The following is a 20,785-nucleotide window of genomic DNA, read 5'->3' as shown; positions in this document are numbered from 1 at the left end:
CTAAACATTAGATCATGTTTAGCATGGTTATTTTATTATTTTCTTGTGTTAAAGTTGAATCCAACATAATTTTCTGGGCTATTTCTTGACTCAAACATAATGTTTTGGGCTATTTCTAAACCACATTGATCTTCATGAATCGTGAGTTGTTGATTTTTCACCTGTTTGAAATTGAATCTTATATTTCTAAAAAATGCAAGAAAACTGCATCCTCATGCATTACTTCATAATGCCCTTTTCCTCATTTTCCCTGAAATATTGATGCCATGGATCAAAACAGTGTTTTGATTCCATGGATTTCAATTCTAAAATCGAATAAGCTGTTTGTTTTGTGGGTCATGCACTCATGCCAGATGTGGGGGAAAAAAGAAGGGCGTCCTTAGGCATAAGGCCTTTTCCTCATCTGCTGTGGAATGTTCATTCTGCTTGTCAAAACAAAAAATCTCCATCCTATGAATCAGATTTGGATTCCACAAACCAAACGGAAACCACATCAGGCTGATGATCAAGTCCCTTACAAGTGATTGAAGCTCAGCAGTCTAATCCAGCATTGGCACTGGTCAGGCTTGCGTGTGCCATGGTTCTATTGTTTTTTTTTTTTTCGTCAGAGAAGGCTGGGGTTAGGCAGACCCATACCAGTTATACTATCATGTACCATTGGGATTCGAACTTGCAACGTCCCAACACAACCTGATGTGCACTAACTGCTCCTGGCAGACAAGCCGAGCTCAAGGGTGATTTAGCTCACTTATTAAAAAAAAAAAAAAAAAAACAATTAATTTTTTTCAATATTATTTAATTTTTTGTGACATCGGTCATTTTTTTATTGAAAGCTAGCCGATTCCGAATCCAACTCAGAATCGGCCGATTCAGCTTAATCGTTTACAAAACGATTCAAGGCCCGAATTGACAACATTGGTCATACCTAATACCAACACCACCAGTCAATCTTGACCACAGTAACAAATGCACCTTGGGGTCAATGGCCATATTCGTCCAAGCTGAACCAGCCCACGGTCATTATCGTAATTTCCCTAAAACACCTCTGTCTAAGTCGACGCAGGGCCCACCTTCCCCTCTCGTCACGTCTTCCCATCCGAGGCGGGGCCCACTCCTCCCCCGCCGAGCGCAACAACCGCTGCCGAGTGAGCTGTACAGTTAATCACGCCACGTCAAACGGCCCAATGACGTGTAGATCTCTCGCTTACGTCATGCCCAACTACCACCCACGTATTCCTTTTTTTTTCTTATCTTCACAAGCGTCATTTAACTAATGCTGACAGCTCAGCCTCAAGCAAGAGATACTGAAAGGTCACCCAATAGTTGTGCGCCACGTATCTGGTACCACGTGTGACGCTCGGGTCTTACACGTCGGCCACCACAGAAAACTCGCGACGGATGAGCTGTCGTGGCTTCCCTCATCCTTGTGGCGGGCCCCACATTCACTGTTCAACCAATCAAATATTGCCAAAGCAGGATCGGGGACCACCCACCGACGTGCAAAGAGCTCCTTGCGGGACTCGCGTGCCCTAATACGTGTCGATCTTCCTGCAGTAAGTGGGGCCCGCGGAAGGGGTCTCCAGTCTCCACACGTGGTCGTGGAGTGGACGTAGGAGAATCTCTGCCGTCCGATCGAGGCCAGCGTAGGAGTCACGTACGGTCGTGGGTCCCACGGGTTCCCAGTGGGAGCGTCGGTGGGCGCTTTAGCCACGTGATCTCTGCGAAGTTACACGTGGGCTGAGATACGGCCTTTCTTTTTCTTAATTTTAATAATCGTGCTCAATTTTATTTTTTAATTAAATACCCAGCAAAGTAATCTCATATTTCTATATACCTCAAGTCAATGCTTTCTTTAAGCAAATACTTCCATTTTCCTTACCATCTTGGTTTAATCTTAGGTTAATGTCGATCATGAAGTTAAAACTACCATATTATCTATAAAAGAAATGTACATACAAACTTCCCTCATTGTGAATATAAATTTTCTTTCTACCTTTAAAATGCACAAAATGCTCAATAATTTGAGCAACAAAAATTACATAGAGTAAAACAAGATTTTTATTTGTCAATCACTTTTATTCCTCTAGATAAAATTGGCAGGATAAGGTTGAATAAAAATGTTGTATTTAAAATAGGTCTAGTTTTGCAAAGGTAAGTTGGCTTTTCTTTTATAATTTTGATTGGTAATCGAGGGATAAGTAGCATCGGATTCGAACTCAAGACCCCTCAATTATGATACTGCAACATAACGATCCACTATCTCATTAGAACATTCATAATTGTTTATTTCAATGAATAAATTTGAGAGAGAGAGAGTTAATTGATGAGGTTATTTGGTTAGCACAAGTTAAGTTTTTTAAGGGAGTTTGAAATATAAGGAAAGCCTCTAGCGGGTATTTTGATTAAGAGCAAATTTTGGGGGGTGAGTTGAAAATTACTCTTTTTCAAAAAAAATCTTGTTTGATGAGATCTGAAGCCAACGGCTGGGATTCGTCTTTTGTCTTCTGAACAAAAGAGGGCGTCAAAAAAAAAAAAAAGAATAAAAGAAGATGGTTGGGGGACACGTCAGAGCGCGGCGATGACTTAACGGATCAAAATCAATATTCTGATTTCTCAGTTTATCCTTGCACCTTTTTTTTATTCACCAAACTGGTCGACAAACAAAAGTTGGGCGAAAATTACTGAAGTATCCTTAAGCACAACTAAAATGACAAATACATTTTTTTGTATGAAATTGACCAAAAACTTACTGCTCTCTCTCTCTCTCTCTCACTTTTTTTTTTGATGAAATTGACCAAAAAACGACTCTCTCTCTCTCATATAAACCCCAACATGAATTGAAACCCATGACCAATTGGTTAGGGGGGTGACCACCATGAGATTCGAATCCGAGACCTCTCGGTTATAATAGTGTGGCCACACCATCTAACTCTCTCATTCAATCAGATTACAAGCTAATCCAATCTTATGAAAGGAGCTGGCTGAATAGGAATCATAATTTCCAAATTTTATTAATTTTATTAGCATTAATAAGGATAGTAAATGTAATCCACCATGGACTCACCATTGTGGTTATGCCACATTGGAATCAATGTAGCCGCCCTTGGTTATTCATCGACTAAATCATTGATGAATTGCTATTCTCATTTAAAACAATTTGGCGATCATGGTTTTCGTTGAAAATCGTCAGATCGCTAAATCGCCGATTAAACCCGTGCTGCAAAAGGCTATATACATGAGAGAGAGGGCGCATTAATTGAGGGGTGACAAAATGGAGAGAGAGAGACCATCTATTATGGGTGGTAAATGCTATTTTAAGATAAGGTTTAAAATTATTTATAATTTATTAATTAAAAATAATATAAAAAGATATAATTTTAAAAAATATATAACATGCATATTCATTTTTATAAGGTAACTGTAACAAATTCAATAATGCAAATTTAAAAATATTTAATAAATTAATAAGCTTTTATTTATTTATATGATTTAAAATTAGCTGCATATAATTATTAATGTGTATGCCAACTTTTGCCGATTAATCATGATTTACTATTTTATCAATTAATCACGATTTGGTGAGGAGTTTGCATGCCGAGGTTGATCCATTTTTATCTTGATTAATCAGGATTTGCTGAGCAAGGGCCATTCTCGAGGAATTGCCGAGGACGAATTTGGCTACTATGATTGCAATCACCGGTTTGAATCTTGGTTGTCTTGTGTTCGATTCTCACTGGAATTATACTTGTAACTTGTTGGTGAGAGTATGCCTTTTGGACGTTCAAACTTGTCCTATAAGACAAATTTCTTAACGAGACACGCACTTGGTTAAATGCACCCGCCCCACCCAATTTAGAAGAATTTTCTCTTTTTCCAAAAGTTTCTCATGCAATCAAACGGGTCTTGGAGACAAGTATCAAACTTGTTTTTTATATAAAAAATACCATTACTATAAGGAGGCGATTGTAATTAGATGTTCGAATATTATGAATGAAGAAAAAGTGGAAAACTATAACATAACAAAGTTGATCAAGTATTTGTCTTAGTTGTTGTTGTTTGGCTCAATATTAATAACTTTTTTAATCAAGTTCTTTGGCTAAATAACCCTCTCTTTGCTAATATTTTTGAGAAATGAGTCATGAATAAAAAGTTTATTTTAAATGTTTAGTTTCATATTGAACATTTTTTTTAACACATTGGGTTTAAAATGTGTAGAGTTAGAGAGCAAGGGCCTCGAGGGGCTTGTCAATTGGGTTTGTCGATTAAACTTTAAACATTATATATGAACATGGATTTGGATTTGACTTTGACTTTGGATTTGAACTTAAACTTGAATTGAGATTCAAATTCAGTTTCAGCTCGCCCAACTCTTGCTCTGTTAAAGCTTTCTTAAAGAATATTTAACATAAAAAATTAGTTTGAGAAGTTGACGAGCGAGTCAAGGGTAATTTTGGATCATAATTGAGTGTCATCGAGCCTTAACAGTTAGCTAAACTTTTTCGACGTTAGTGGGTTCATGCAGTGGTTTAAGACCATTAGTGGGATCTATGCATGGTTTTAAGAGCTATTATAGGATATGATAAATGTTGTGGTCAATGGACCTGACTTATTAACCAATCGATTAACCTAGGTCTATATATACCTTGAAAGGTCCTTTAATCCATAGATAGAGACTTAGCATTGTTTGACTGGTGTAGACCCTCTTTTTCTTTATTCTTCTTCTTTTCATCCTTGAATCAAAGGTGTTTTATGATAGATTTGAATAGTTAGATGTGTTTATCATGCACATTTTAGTGAAAATTGACTCTTGGATCATGTTTTTTCAACAAAAAAATGTTATGAGTCCGGAAAAATTGATGTCTTCATGGTCATTGATTTTGGATCACCGAAAAAACTTGTATACAGGTTGGATTCCGGTGATCCAAAATCCGGTTTCCACTAAACAAAACCTATAGATCACATCTATGATATTAGATGTGAGAAAAAAAAATACTAAAAACTAAGATTTTTGAAAGAGCCTAAGGGCAGAACGAGCTCATTACTCAATTAAAAATGGTTTGGCATAAACAATAAAATCATGTACTTTTGGCATCATTGTTAGAAAGAGATTCTCTCGTAAATACTCAATTTAGTGTCGTACTTTGGCATCAGATGCGGCCTAATGATGTATAAATATGGATGGAAAGTATATTGACAAATTGGGTACACTTATACATGTGTTTGATTTGAATGTTAATCAGATTTCTATTTTTTTCAAAATCAAATTTAACTCATTTAATTTGAGTTGGAATGCTTAACCATATCTGACTAAACAGATATGCAAACCAAACCTGATCTGTTGAGTCCAGCTGACTCTTGATGTTGACTAGACATAAACATGATTATGCAACCCTATGCATGATTTCCAGCTAAAAAATGATTTCATAGATCTTTATTTACAAGCATATCAATTTGCTTCTCCAAAGGTGTTTTTCACTGCCATTAATTTACAAGGAGATTTAATATAAGGACACTTGTCTCACTGTGAATGGATCACTTAATAGGTCCCGCAAACCCTGGGTGGGGTCACCGACACCCTATCTCTTACCGAGCCCACTAGTTAAAGGCATCCACACAACCCAAGGGGGAAGCGAACCTGAGATGAAAGGGCCAGCACCTTATCCCCAAGTCTACTACCACACCAAACATAAATTTTAAAATCCCCTTTCAACCTAAAATACACAGATCTCTAAAAGAAAGAAGGGGGTATGTAGTGTATCTCATATGCCAATCAAACACACCTTAAGGGCTGTTTGGATGACAGGAAGCAGATCAGGTCATGCTGAACATGAGCGTTGGAAAACCTCCTCCCTATATTCCAAGTTTACAACTTGGGGTTTTTCATTTAGCCAAGTTTTGATAAAAACTTGGTTTTGAAGCCAAGTTTTGGCATCACCCAAATGCAACTAAAACGTGATTTCTCACCCAAAACTCAGTTTTTCAACTGGGTTTTGTGGGTCATCTAAACTGTACCTTAAGACTTAAGTAGTAGTGACATATTGCCTGTATTAACTCCTCATATATGATTACTATGGCACGTAAAAAATTCAAAGTATTTTTCATACAATATGTAAAAGTAGAAGCAAGTTACCCATGGCAAAGATTCTTACCTAGGTAACTTGTTCAAAATGACACGATTTTCAAAAAAAATAAGAAGGTTAAAATTCGATTTGTCTTCATCATTATCGTAGCACACATGCTAGTCGGTGTTTGTGTTCTGTTTAATATTTTTACCTTCAGTGAAAATATTTTAATATTCCAAAGTGTGTATTTTTCTCCGAACATCACTTAACACTTTAGCAATGCATGTCCCTATTAAACATTGTTTAAATTAGTTTTTACTAATTATTTTTACCCTGTCCACATATCTTTCGGGAAAAGTTGCTTATCTGCTTCACAAATTACGTGATCTTGCTCATATCTATAGTTCTAATCATGGTAATTATGTTTAAAATAAACTTTTTTTCCCTTTTTTTGGTGATGGATGGATGTGAATTGAAGAAAATGCTGGGATTAATCGTTTTTTAATGCTTTCTTCATTTAAGTAGCATAATTTACTATAGCCCGGCAGCATGGGTAAATTATGCAGCATCGCTGCTTGCTCAGCATGCAACAAACTGCCTGACAGCCACCCATCTTGGCATTTCTCAAGATGGATGTGGTGTTGGTCATCAGCAATGGAGCTGCATGCTAAGCATGTCATAAAGAAATTATCTTAAGGTTCAAACTTTAGGTTCTCCAATCACCCCCACCCACAAACTTGGGGGGAACTAAGGCCCCTTCTTTTACAACAGTTATTCAACCACCTGATTGCTAGTAGGATTCGAACTTGCAACGTACCAACACATTGGTGAGCAAAGCCCCCCATTGGTATTTCTTTAACTTCATAGTTTTTTTTTTTTTTACAGAGAAAGCTGGGGTGAGTCCGACCCCTGCAAGTTAAACAATAATACCATTGGGATTCGAACTTGCAAAGTCCCAACACAAGGTGACGTGCACTAACTGCTCCTGCCAGACAAGCTGAGCCCGATGATTTCTTTAACTTCATAGTTGGCAACAACATGGCCAAAGGCCTTAATTTCTCAAAAAAAAAAAAAAAAGGCTAGGTAAAACTATTTCATTTGCTCAGGAACCCATTAGTGTAAGAACGCTAAGGGGACGTTCAGTTCTTTCCCTCAGAATCGCTTTCTCAGGAAAACGTGAGAAAACAAGGAAAACCTGAGAAAGTGATTCTAAAAGCCTGAAATCTATGTTTAGGCTGTGATTTGGACGGCAAAATCTCACAGGTTGCCCTGAGATTTTAAATCAGAATAATTTTGTAATGATTTGAAATCATTCTGATTTTTAAATCCCATCTAGTTGAGGCACCCAAAGTACCCTATATCTCCTTTGCTCCAAGCGCACTCAACTTCAGCATCATGGCAAGGGACACCCACTATAGGTTTCGAACTTGTCACGTCCACAAGTTGCTCCTACTAAATGAGCCAAGCCTCTCGTGGAAAGAAAGACTTATCCTTTAAAACTATTTAACAAAAAAAAAATGGCCATAATTGATCTTAACAAAATTAATTAACTATCACCTGCTCAGGACTTTTTAGACATTAAAAGAAAGAATTTAGGGTATTTTTGTCATGTTGAAAAAGGGCTGGGCCCTAAAGTTGCAAACAGATCAGATACAATGCGGATCTTTTCTGATCCGAATCGATTCCAATCTTGTGCAATTGATCCAATCCATAAAAGCTGCAATTGTCTAACTTCGGATCTGGATCTGAATTAGATCCATAAAATATGTCCAAAACGTTCTCTTTACATGTGAAAAAAATGTAATCGGATCGGATTTTTATTCGAATCCAGATTACAGCCGACTTAAAACACTGAGCCGAAATAGGATATCCAATCCGTTTGCAGCTGCCCGTAGGGTAGGGTAGTCATATTAGGAAATCACGAGGGTAACTCCGATGAGAGAGAGAGAGTTGACGGACGCGAGAGGAAGATGCCAATTCGGTTAAATCCGAGAACACGTCAGCCACATGACGGGATGGATTAGCTGGCAGGAGGAGGGGCAGAGATGGACGCGTAGGCGCCGCTGCGACCGGCCATGTGTACGAAGGAGATGACGCGGAATAAATTAATGGCGTGCACGAACACCGATGGCCAACTCAACGACCACCATTGGCAAACCGTATATACGTGGCCCGTATACCCCTTGGATATACGGACACGCGTTCGCTGACGTGGCGATCAACCTGGATCTCCCTCCCTCCCCATTCTTCTTCTTCTTCTCTCTCGTGAGAGGAGCGAAGCAGGAGCTCTCTCTCTCCTCTGAAAAGCACGAAGAAAGGCAAGGGTCATCGGGGAGCGGTTTCCGAGACGTACCGAGACTCGAACCGGGCGAGCTGCTTCTGGATCGTCGGAACGGGGGGATCGGTTTTCCGATTTTGTTTCTTCTGCGGAGCGTGTTTTTTTCCGGTGAGATCTCCGGCGGTATGAGGGAGAGGTGAACCGGGAGGCAGAGGTGCATGCTTTTCTTTTCTTTTCTTTTTTTTTTTACTTTTTCCCGTTTGAGGTTCCGGTTCGTTTGTTTATCCTTTTAATTATGCTTTCGAGAGTCGGATCTGTTGGGGGAATTTGCGGATTTTTGGCGTTTGGATGCAGTTTAGACGGTGGAAATTCCGGTTTTCTTGTTTTGTTGAGCTGAGATGGGATTTTGGCTTCATTGCGTAGCGTTACGTGCTTGGAGATTCTGAAAATTTGCATCTTTAGGTGCTTCTTCTGTTTCTGAAGTAGAAAATTGAACTATTTAGTGAAAGGGGAAAATATTTACTTGAATTCTTGGAAAGAGTAATTGAATCGATGTTCCTTTATTTCTTTTTCTTTTTGGCGTTTTTTTATTCTTGCAGTTTCTAGTATTTCTAGTGTTAGTGATTTTAAGTAGAAGAACGGAGCGTTTGCTGAAACTCGTTAATTTTACGGAGGAAAAAGGCACTGCTTAGGGAGATATCTGAAGTCTGGACTCTGAACTCTGTTTATTTATTTATTTGTTCTTAAAAAAAATAGCACTCTTAGAAAAAATCTTTAGGTAAATTTTTTATGGAAAAAAAGGAATGGAAAAGCAAAAGAAATGGAGGCAGAAATAATTCAGGCCCGTGCGAGCTCTCACGTACGAGGAGACTGGGGGAAATCGCACGAACGGAGGATGGGGAAGAGATTTGTTATCTGTGACCGATTTGTACGAAATGACGTACGGATAACTGGATTAGGGAGGGAGGAACCGGACTCTTATTTTCCTTACGCGGAAGAGAGAGAGAGAGAGAGAGAGTCGGCATTTAGGAGTACTTTCACGTGCAGTCATGGTTGTACAGAAGAAAAGGATCAGGTATAGGTGGTCTCTTTCATGCGTAGTCAGACACGTTTGGAAGCAAGAAGAAATTTCTTGGGAAAAGAAAATCTTGCCTATGAGAAGTTTTGATATGATAATTTTTCCAGATGAAATATTTTCGCTTGTTTGTGTAGCATGAGAAAAACAAACTGGAAAAATATGAGAAAATTTCTCTTGTTCGTGTGTAATAAGAAAAATAAGGTTGGAAGCTCTCTCTCTCTCTCTCTCTCTCTCTCTCTCTCTCTCCACATATCATCTTGTTCTGTTTGCAAACTCTTAAAAAACATCTAATGTTTTTTCCACTAATGGCGTTGCAAAACTGAGTTTGAATACCTTCTGAATCATTTCAATGATCTGTGGCATGTGATCTGATACACGTAGTTCATCAGTAGGAGACAGGCACTAAAGGTCAGCCATATCAAGAGGAAACTCTGCAAAACCGAGAGGAAACTCTCCAAAACCGAGCACTCAAGCTTATTGGATCCACATCAACGACCATTGACATGGTTGTTTTGTGCCAGAACAGTTTGCCACATTAAATTCAACATGAAGGGCTTTTACTACCTATATGCAGCAGAAGATTTAATTTTCCAGGATAGACAGATGGCATTCGGATGAACTGTACATCATGCCTTCTGATGAGCACAACTGTAATAGGAAAAGATACTGCAAGAAAACCTACGGATCATTTCAAGTAGCCATCAAATAACAGTGGAATACATGGTCTAATCTCATATAGAACAGATCAGACCCCTTTACATAGAGAGAGAGAGTCGATTTGCTCAACCCCCCTTCAGAGAAAGGGAGAGGTGGGTCGACCAAACCCACGAGAGAGAGAGAGAGGGAGGGTCCACTAGACCACTTTATATATATAGAGAGAGAGAGGGTCGATCAAACCCCACCTCAGAGAAAGAGAAAGGTGGGAGCATACCTGGAAATGGCATTGCATGGTAGGAAGACGAAGATGGAGGAAGGCAGCTGATGGACTGAGTTGTATGGTAGGAAGATGAAGATGGAGGCAGGCAGCTGGTGGAATGAGTTGTGTAGGAAGAGGGAGAGAGAGATGTTTTTCCCATGGAAGAGGGAGAAAGAAAGTTTTTTATATGAAAAAAATCCCCCTAGGTGGAGGAAATTTTCATATAAAAAATCGACTTTTTAGAAATTTTTACCATTAAATTTTTTTCTCTCGTTTGGAACAGATGTAAGAGTTACCACTTTTTCTTTCCTATTTGCATTCTTCCTACCATTTTTCCGCTTCCAAACATGGGGAAAAAAGGAAAAAGAAAATGGAAAAAGCACCGTGTGTGTGTGTGTGTGTGTGTGTGCACAATTTTGAAATATGGTATACCTTCTTGGTGGATCTGGAGAGGTCATCAAGAGGTGCGTGTGCCACTCTGTAGGATTCTTTACCTGCATCCTGGTTCATGCAGCTTCCTTGGTTGCAGGATGAGTGGCTGAATGCATAAAGTTTGCAACTGCTCCTGCTCCAATAGTTTGATCTATTGGCAAAATATCTAGTTTTATAGGTGAAAGGTTTAACTTCATTAGGCACGAGCAATTTCAAGTATGGTTGCTTCCAATCTGTATGGTGGCCTTTAATAAAATTTGAACTACACCAGTGGATTGATTAATAAACACAAGTTCGATCAAGATCTGTCGTCATGATAATCCCAATAACGTGACATGATCTAAACTGGTGCCTCTGTCATCGACATCGAATGTTATAACTCAGCCTCATCGATGTCAGCCGACATGGTGGTGGACTATCGTGCTACTAATGCTTTGAAGCATAATATCTATGGAACAAGTAGATCAAGTGATATACCTTGAATTGAGCACAATTTCACTAGCCCATGTAAAAATGATTTCAAAAGTGACTTCCTCAATTGGTTGGAGACAGACCCATTCCTCCTATTTCATCCACTAGATGTCCACGCTGCTAAGCTTATAGGCAAAGCTAGTTGCCAGACACCACAACATGACTTAAAACTCAACAGACACACATGTACCTTTATCTTTAATGCAACTATTGTTCTCCCTTTGGGCACATCCTATATGCAGTGATGAAAACTGCCACGCCTGGTGACTGCTGATGCAAGAGCTTGCTGATAGGTTGACAGATAAGTAGAAGCCTCAGTTGCATGGAGATGAAATCTGGGGAATTCTTTATCTAAATATATGTTGTTTATAGTTATGTTTCCAAGCCTGTGGGTTTGAAACTTTGAAATATTTTTCCTTGAAATTTTGTCGATACTTGTGCCCACATTTCGTGAAGACATTGTTTTCTTGCATACTCAAATACCTCAATGATGTGAACATGAACATAAGGCTTTTGTAATTGCTAATATTCTGCATGTTTAGCCTCTGCGATCTCAATGTTTGTGGCCTCACTTTATGGAATGTATTTGAGCACTGTGTGGCCTCATCTTGTTTAGTTACCTCCAAATTGTCTTCTTTTTGTCCAACTTTCAGTTCCTTGTAATTTTATAGTATTTGATGCCTTCATGCTTGCTTTATGTGTCAAGTGTATATTTGGCTCCCATTTGGTGTCCCTTTATATCCAATAATGGAAAAGTTCACCAAGATGGCCATATCCATGTGGCACAGCACAATGTGTTTTTGTGTGTGTGCATATGTGCATGTGTATGCACACGTGTAATAGCTTTTCCATTTTTGAGGTAACCACGAGATATCTTGTAATTGGTGAATGCTATATTTTCACAACCATAAGTGTTATAGCATCTCTCAGCGAGTCAGCTGTGTTAAACCAGTTGATGTCAAACGTCAGTCCTATATGATGATCAAATTTTTAGTTTTATCTCCATTATAATGTCATGTTGTGCTGAATTTGCAAGCAGTCTTACAATATCCTTGATCTTCATGAACCTGTGCTTAGAATACTTTTTGTTCTAAATACAGTTCCCTGACTGATTTCAGGCATAGCGAATTGCATTGTGACAGAAGAGATTGTCCTGTCACGCTGTGATTAACATTAAAATCGAAATTGCTTGATGGGCATGGGGAACTCAGAAGGGGGGACACCATCAAAGTCCGACAAAGCATCTTCACCTGCACAGGTCAGCTGATTTTTGTTTTATTTATTTTGCATTATTTTCAAATTAATGAGTTGTTGGCTCTTGCTTAAGTTCTACCCTAAAAAGAAATTTTCCCTTGAAGGTTTTGTATGATGTCAGGTTTTATCTAGATTTCTCGGTGTGCAACATCAATTTCAGAATGTTGATATCGTTTTTAGCTTTTGTTAGCTGTCTACATGTTAACAGGGTTATCCTTTTATAATGTCAAGACATTTAAAATGCTCCGAAGGATTGGGGAAAAGATTTTGTCCGACAGGGAAGCATTTTGACTTTTAAGGGGATGCATGAATGATTGGAAAGACTGAGCCAGTTCATCTTCTGCTTCTTTTTATTTTTCTTTCAAATGTAAATTGCCAACCGAATATGTGGATGGAATGTGCTATTGAGTTCATAACATCTATGACATTTCAAAGTAATGAGGATATTGGGTACCACCAGCCTTTCACTACTGATTTCTCTGGTTCTTGCTGTTTAATATTGTCACCTTAAATTTATCATTTGGAGTTTTAACTGAAGTCCTCATTCCTTCTGATGTTCAGGAACATTCTACCATACCTGCTTATCCTGATTGGACAGCTTTTCAAGTGGGATCTCTCTCTCTCTGTGCATGCTTTTGTTCATCACAGTCCTTTTTATCAAGGTTTCCTTTGTTTGTTGGCTGTGCAGGCATATTATCCAGGAGTTGGCATGCCACCCCCTTATTTTGGATCTGCTGTTGCATCTGGTCATCCTCCTCATCCATATTTGTGGGGACCACAGGTATTCAAGCTTCTTATTTTGGTTTACTCTATATCATAAGATGTGCAAATGTGAAGAACAGAACGTTCATTTTATTTGCATTCATGCACAGTGTCAGTCTGAAGGTCTTCTAATAAAATGATGTAGGATGTTTGGGTTGGTGTGTCATCCTTATTTGTCAGGGAATCACTGTATAGGTTCTGCAGGGCCTTTTCTGTTTCCTCTAAATTTCAATAGCTGGATTAATCAATGATACCATCTTAGCCAAGGGTTTTAGATCCGACCAGGGTCGACCTTCCCAAGAGGAGGAGGGCTGGCAGAGTTGTAGGTTTTTGGTGGTCGGCAGGGCTGTAAAGTTTTTTCGATTATTCTTGGAGTGTTTGGTTCTGTGTGAAAAGTCTCCTGTTTTTGTGTTAAGTTCCATGGCCGTGCATGGATGTTAACTAGGTCACCTCAAATTCATGACTTTGACAAAGTTTAAAATGATATGGTGGTTTCCTGCATTAATTATCATCACCATGGCCGTTTTAGTAATTGTATAAAGAAGACACATTAGAAGGCATCGTGCATTTCAAAGTAAAGCTAATAAGTGTGTTATTTGTTTTTTATAAAATAACTGAAATGCCAAAGGTGGTGAAAACTAATGCATGATACCATGTCATTTTAAAGTTTGTCTAGGGTATGAATTTGTGGTGAACTTATTAGTATCCATATATGACTGCGTTGTTTCACAATTTCACTACTTCATAAATCTCCAAAATTTGTATTATTTTCTTGTTTCTAAAACATAAACAACAGTCTAGCTAGATTCACATAGTTGAGGTTTCTGAACCTATCTGCATTTTCTCTTTGTGCTGCAGCCTCTTCTTCCACCTTATGGATCACCAGCATATGCAGCTTTGTACTCGCATGGAGGGATGTATGCTCACCATCCTTCCATGGCACTTGTGAGTCTTGTTACTTTTTTTACAATAATATTTGCACAAGTTTCTTTTCCTACATTACTGAAGTTTCAGAACATGTTGGTTGCCAGAAGAAAAATGCAATCCTTTTTTCTGATGACAAACTGTTCTATAGATTTTATCTGCTTTTATGTAATTTATTATATTGGATATTATTTTTTACAGGGTCCGCATCCACATGGACATATGGTTTCATCGTCAGGGACAAATGAAATGGTATTTAATCTGACCTGCTAAACTTCCTCATTAAATGTGTTGCTAAAATTTGCATTTAGTTTACAGAAAGATAACCTGGCCCAGAACTTGGGGTAATTTGATCAATTTGACTCATGCAAATTAATAGTCGTGAGGCTTTGTGGGCTCAAAACTTGAGTAACTGTAATAACCTGACCCGAGTTACACCATGTCAGTGTTCTCGTGATGGAGATTGAATAGCGTGGCAAATTGGAAATCAATGTCATGGGCTTCATCTGAACGTTGAGAGAACCTTCTATTTACATTTTGAGCATTGAGTATCTAGATATGCCTTCTGTATAGCTCATTTATCCTTTCAATCCCTCTTCTTTGATTCAGGGCGTAAGCATAGAGACACCTACTAAATCATCAAACAGTAAGGATCAAGGTTTGATAAAGAAACTAAAAGGGTTTGATGGGCTTGCTGTGTCTATTGGCAATGGAAATATTGATACCACAGGCAGCGAAGGCCATGGGCAATCACAAAGGTTTGTTGACATCTATGGTACCTAGACACTCCATTTTGCCCTCCGTACCCATGTCGACACGCATGTCGACACGCTTATCCCCGTGTTGACACCTGGGCGCTCCATTTTACCATCTTATAATTTATAATTATATTTTCAGTTTATAACTTCATATTTTCAGTATATAATATATATTTTAGATATAGCATACATATTTAGATTATATTCAGTTTATTTTGAATTTATTTTGTATATATATAGCCGAATCCCCGTACCCACATTTTTTGGAATTTCCGTGTCGTACCCTCCGTACCCATACCCAGGTGACATAGGTTGACATGCAACATTATTCTTCAGTCAAGTCTTTATAAAGAAAAGTTTTCATATTCTAGTTAATTGGGACTGTGCACAAACATGCTGCTTAAGATATCCTTCACTCAATTATTTTGGTGGTTTGTTGGAATGATTTCATCTCCCGATATCTATCTATTTGTAAAAGGTATTTAATGGTTAATCAGTAGCCAGAGCTTTGATAAGTTGCTGTTCATGTTTACTTGTTCCTTTTGTTGGCTTGCGGTCTTGATTGTAGAACCTTATTATTTTCTCAATTAAATAAAAACCTTGTGCAGTGAGGATAGTGGCTCGGAAGGCTCCACTGATGGAAGTGACGGAAATACTGCAGGCAGGAAAAGAGTTGCTGAAGTAATGACATCCAAGGGTATGCAACAGAAGAATTTTGTGTATATTGCCGTGTATTTTTGGATTCATCATCATCAGTAGTATGATAGTATCAATTATAATGTGATTTATTTTCCTGCAGAGCATGTGTATTGGATTCACATTTTTTGGGGGATTTCAGTAGCTCTATTTTTTAAGGAAAATGTTAAAATTGAACTTGTTTCTGCTTTCTTTCAAAAGAGTGATATGTGGCTGGTTTCTTTATCAAGGACGCATATATCTTTCTTCTTGCTTTTGCCTCGGTAACTGATAACGGACTATAATTCTGTAATTAAAAGATGAGGAAGAAAAGTTCTCCCTAAGTTCTGAAAGGTACCATTCATCAATCGTGGTAAATTCTCCCTAAGTTCTGAAAGGTACCATTCATCAATCATGGCAAACTCCAGCTCGGTTCACACTTAAAAGTTTGTGAAATTATCATTCAAGCAAAAACCAGAATACATTCTCAGTGATGGGTGGCCAATCTGTTCGTCTCAGTTAAGACGATTAACTGAAAGTTTTGCCTTATTGACAGGCAAGAACAGCAAAGTTGGTCATAAGGCTCAAGCTGCTGTTCGTGGTGGGGAGTCAAATACATCTTCTCCTAGACCATTAGGAGTTACTGCAACACCACCTGCGATCAAGACATCAGAGGGTGTGCCCTTGTCTGGCATGACTCCTGGGATGGAGTTCAGAAACCTCACACCACCCAAAGCAAAGGCTGGAACTGCAACTCCTGGTCTTCAGGCTGCTGGCGTTGTTGTTCCAAGTCGGGAAGGTCTGCCTTCTGAACTTTGGCTGCAGGTATGATTTTGAATTTGTCTGCCACTTTTACGAAACAAAATTTTTTGTTTTGAAAATTCCATGGAAAACATCTCTGTTCCAAATGAGGAAACTGCGCTTTTTAGGTATCATGATTTGACTAATACGAGTATAATGAGGTCAAGAATTTTGGTTCCCTGGAATCGGCATCGAGTTTCACGAAGAAACTGGATCCTAGAAAAGTTTCATTCAAGTTGGTTGTGGAATGGGGACATAACAGTTGTGAGATGTTAAAGGGCTGTAGACAGACTTTTAGGATTCCACTGGCCCATGCTTACCAGTCAGTTTTACTTCATGTCAACTGGTTATCATAAGGCTATGTTTGGGAGCCTTGAATGAGTGGTTGTGTTGTGGTCTCCGACATGCTCCCATACTCTTGCTATTTGAGAGCAGTGGCGTTGCTGAAACAATGCGTTTTTTACATCTCTCAACATCACACATTGGCACAACGATACTTTGGCAACGCACCCAAATCGTGTTTCCATCCCCAAGCATAGCCTAAATTACAAGGTTCCAGGGAATTGAATTTCTTGGGAATTGATATATTTGTCATCTGCATGATTTGGAGAGGAGAAAAAGAAAAAAAAATGAATATGCCCGCTAATTGCTTAGCTTTAGCGCATAGTTCTTGTAACTTTCTTTTTGGTAAATCTATTTGTTGTGTTCTCAGTTGGCTTGGCACCATCGTTTTTGACATTTTATCCCCCTTTCATTTCTTGTTGCAGGATGAACGTGAATTGAGGCGAGAGAGGAGGAAGCAGTCTAACCGCGAATCTGCGAGGCGGTCCAGGTTGAGGAAACAGGTCTCTCTCTCTCTCTCTCTCTCTCTCTCTCTCTCTCTCTCTCGCTCTCTCGCGCGCGCGCGTTTATGCATGCAGAGCTGATCGTTCATATTTTCCAGGCTGAGACTGAGGAACTAGCAATCAAAGTCGAGACGCTGACGAGTGAGAACATGGATCTAAGAGATGAACTAAACCGCTTGAGGGAAAAATCTGAGAAGCTGAAACAAGAAAACTCTTCTCTGATGGTATTTCGTCATCCCTTTCCCTCTTTTAGGTCAAGGACAATCAGTGCAATTTCTGTTTGTTTCCTGGTTATGATTGGCAACAGATCAGATGGTTTCCGGGATCACGGGCTGTTGGGCACAGAGCCCAGATGGGCCTGGTTTCTGTACTCAGTGGGGGGCTCTCCCCTCTGTGCATCCCATGCTTTCCTTGGCATATTTGCATGAACTTGTGGACAAAGAATAATTGGATTTGTTACATTGGATTTGCAGGAGAAAGTCAAGAAGGCACAGTTAGAGCGTGGAGGAGGTGCCCTCCCTGATAGGGTTGAATCTCAGCCAGTGGGCATTGAGAATTTTTTGTCCAGAATGAGTAATTCCAACCAGGTGAATCGAAGCGGGCAGCGTGACGGTGAGGCCCATGAGAATGCCGGAAAGCTCCACCAGCTGCTGGAATCAAACTCACGTACCGACGCTGTGGCTGCGGGCTGAATCCTAGGAGCAACTTCAGAATAGCCTATTTAATTCCGGTAATTTAGGCGAATTTCTTTGGGCCTGAAATTATCACTCTGACTGTAATTAGGAAATAGATGAAGCAGATAACAGAGGCAGAGAAGCAGATAAACATTTCATCTGAACAACAAGGTGGAGGCTGTTTCTCTTTTTTTCTTTCAACGAACAAAGGACTAATTGTTGACCCCAGTTCTTTGACCTTTTTAAGGCTTGGATAATGGTTTTGAGTCTCCTTGTTTATGGTGACTTGATTCCATCTGTATATTTCAGATATTCAAAGGGAAGTCTTGTGTATCTACTTGCTTGGTTTCTTTTATGTTCTCTTTTTATGCTTGGTTTTTCTCTTTCAGTTGACAGGCAGTTCTTGCCCCTTCATGATGTGGTAAGTTTGATCCTGAAGAACCATCCACTTTATTAAAACCTATACTCGAGACTGTCTGGGTAATATGAGGATTTGTAAAAAAAAGTGTTAAAAATGTTCATATTTTTAGTTCGACTCTTAAATTACATAGTAGAGACGGGAGAAATTACATAGTAGAGACGGGAGAGAGAGAGAGAGAGAGAGAACTAAAAATATGAACATTTTTAACACTTTTTTTTACAAATCCAACCATGTGGATGTGTTGGACATAATGAATTTGTTAGGAATCAACCATTGAATCATGTATTTTGATGAAAAAATATGATTTTTGAATGCTTGAATATTTATGAAGATTATGAGCCAGCTTTAAAAAAATCTATTATAAAACCAATCCTGTAGATCACATCCTTACAGTTAGATTCAAAAGAAAAGAACAAATTAGTTCTCATATTTTTAGTTTTCTCAATATATGCACAACCAATTGTGCATTTTAAAATCATGCACAAATTATTTCTAGACCAAATATGCCATTGAAAGTATCCATTGTTATACTTTTATTTGTGTTCGTAATCTTTTTAAACACTTATTTATTTATTTATTTTTACACAATAACTATTTTACCCTTCTCAAAAGTCCATACATTTCTCTCCCACCCTTGTTCACTGGAAAAACATGGGAACCAGCCAGAAATCATGAAAATCGTGATTCACACCTTATGGGTAAAGCAAACGCCCAAATGATCGGCCCCACCGTTTTGGTAAGAAACATTGTGTTTTCCTGGGAATGCTCTCAAGGGTAGAGATTACACCCCCTATGCACGGTACTGTTGATAGGTTGAGTTGGTTCTTATTTTGGCCCTTGAATCATGTGTTTTTCATGCTCGAATGTGTTCTTCACAAAGGTGAAAGAAACCAAAGACTCATATTGCACTAAAATTCTTAATAAAATATTCAAGCTTAAATCAATTTAATATAAACAATTTTTTTTTAGATGGGATCAGGTCAGAAGCACCACGGATTAAATCAATTTAATATCACCTTGTGTTTGAACGTTTCAAGTTCAAATCCCTATGGTATAGTTAGTATAACTGGTAGGGGTCCGCCCTAACCCCAGCTTACAAGCAAATCATCCATTGTTATGGACAAAGGTCTACCGTTGATCACGCATTGATCAGAGTTAGACATTACCGTCTCTAATCGTCATTTTTTTGCCCAAAATATTAGTGCTCATTCACTGTTACTCTTATATATATATATATATATATATATAGTAATGAGTCTGTGTTAAACCAATTTGGAGTTAAACGGCGTGCTAAATGGGTTATTCGAGTTTTTTTTTCATTTTATTTTTAAATTCTGTCCGTACAGATGTGATCTATGTACTTGATTTTAGAGGAATCAGCTCTTGAAGCGTTTGATTCAAACACATTGGTGGGATTTTATAAAGTTTGAAAAATCAACGGTCCAAAATCTTTGTAAAATTTTGAGGCTCCAAACATCATTTTTTTTTCATCGAAAACACATGATCCAGGTGTGGATTCTTAGTAAATCAACCATGCCCAATACATTTATGGGGCGGGAACAGCATAAAAGGCACCACAAAAGCCCAAAAACCCATTTAGCATGCGGTTTAGCACCAAATTGGTTTAGCTCGAACCCATTTCCTTTTTTCTTTATATATATATAAGGAAATTGTCTACCCAATAAATGGTCCACCTCTTTGGAGAATATGATTGATGTGATCTTCATGAATTGAAAACATATGAATAGACTCTTGGATCAATTTTTTTATTTGTAGGTAAGATTTATTAACATAAACATTTTCAAAAAATTTTAAACCATTGGTTTTTGAAACCTTGTAAAATCGTACGTGCACATAAAAAAAATTGATCAAAAAATTTATTCATGTGTTTTCAACCATGGAGATCACATCCATACAATTAGATCCGCCAAAAACCATATTTAACATAAAGATTTTGAAAAGAAAACAAGCGGTTATATATATATATATATATATATATATATATATATATATATATATATATATATATATAATTGAACATATTAGAGGAAAACCCGTAAGAATAACAATGAATGAGCACTAATATTTTGGGCAAAAAAATGACAATTAGAGACGGTAATGTCTTACTCTGATCAATGCGTGATCAACGGTGTTTGACTTGTGAAAGCTGCTTTTGATTCCAAAAGGTTTGGATCTGACTGCGTGGAATCTGCCATGACTGGATCTTGTGTTATAGAAATTCCAAGCTCTCTCTTGGATTTTGATGGAAAACTCTCAACCTAATCCGGGTCCAATTAGCTCCTCAACGATATCAATACAATTAAAACTATTAAAATTTAAACAATAACCGGTTCGGTCACAACGTATCAGTCCGTCGATGCATCGTGTTGTGTCTCACAATCCGTGTAAGCTAAATCCCAAATGGTGTCAATCC

General features: G+C 38.3%; 1 protein-coding gene across 3 annotated transcripts; it reads left to right on the top strand.

The window, feature by feature from the left end:
* The first annotated feature begins 8,312 nt into the window (after nt 1-8,312).
* On the top strand, nt 8,313-18,265 carry LOC149836620 (G-box-binding factor 3-like). Of its 3 annotated transcripts, none has more exons than XM_090005490.1 (13): nt 8,315-8,554; nt 12,356-12,495; nt 12,700-12,925; nt 13,053-13,097; nt 13,180-13,272; nt 14,112-14,198; nt 14,379-14,429; nt 14,787-14,935; nt 15,544-15,632; nt 16,167-16,435; nt 17,179-17,256; nt 17,355-17,480; nt 17,730-18,265. In XM_090005490.1, exons 5-13 carry the CDS (start codon nt 13,201-13,203, stop codon nt 17,946-17,948), a joined length of 1,140 nt encoding a protein of 379 aa, XP_089861616.1. In that variant the 5' UTR covers nt 8,315-8,554; nt 12,356-12,495; nt 12,700-12,925; nt 13,053-13,097; nt 13,180-13,200; the 3' UTR covers nt 17,949-18,265. The 3 variants fall into 3 exon arrangements, with proteins under 3 accessions (XP_089861614.1, XP_089861616.1, XP_089861615.1); XM_090005489.1 differs by having other exon boundaries at nt 12,700-12,941; XM_090005488.1 differs by lacking the exon at nt 12,700-12,925 and having other exon boundaries at nt 8,313-8,554.
* The last annotated feature ends 2,520 nt before the right edge of the window (nt 18,266-20,785 follow it).

The sequence above is a fragment of the Nuphar pumila genome, chromosome 5 (genome assembly GCF_984573655.1).
Source record: "Nuphar pumila chromosome 5, dmNupPumi1.hap1.1, whole genome shotgun sequence".
Lineage (NCBI taxonomy): Eukaryota > Viridiplantae > Streptophyta > Magnoliopsida > Nymphaeales > Nymphaeaceae > Nuphar > Nuphar pumila.
Note: the sequence above shows the minus strand (reverse complement) of the source record. Positions and strands in the feature narration are given on the sequence as shown.

Bases quoted from the DNA above. Each gene is read 5' to 3' on its own strand.
- LOC149836620 (XM_090005488.1), top strand. From the start codon at position 12,430: ATGGGCATGGGGAACTCAGAAGGGGGGACACCATCAAAGTCCGACAAA. The intron at 14,430-14,786 runs GTATTTAATCTG...TCTTTGATTCAG, and splicing joins CGTCAGGGACAAATGAAATG to GGCGTAAGCATAGAGACACC. The intron at 15,633-16,166 runs GTATGCAACAGA...CCTTATTGACAG, and splicing joins TGAAGTAATGACATCCAAGG to GCAAGAACAGCAAAGTTGGT.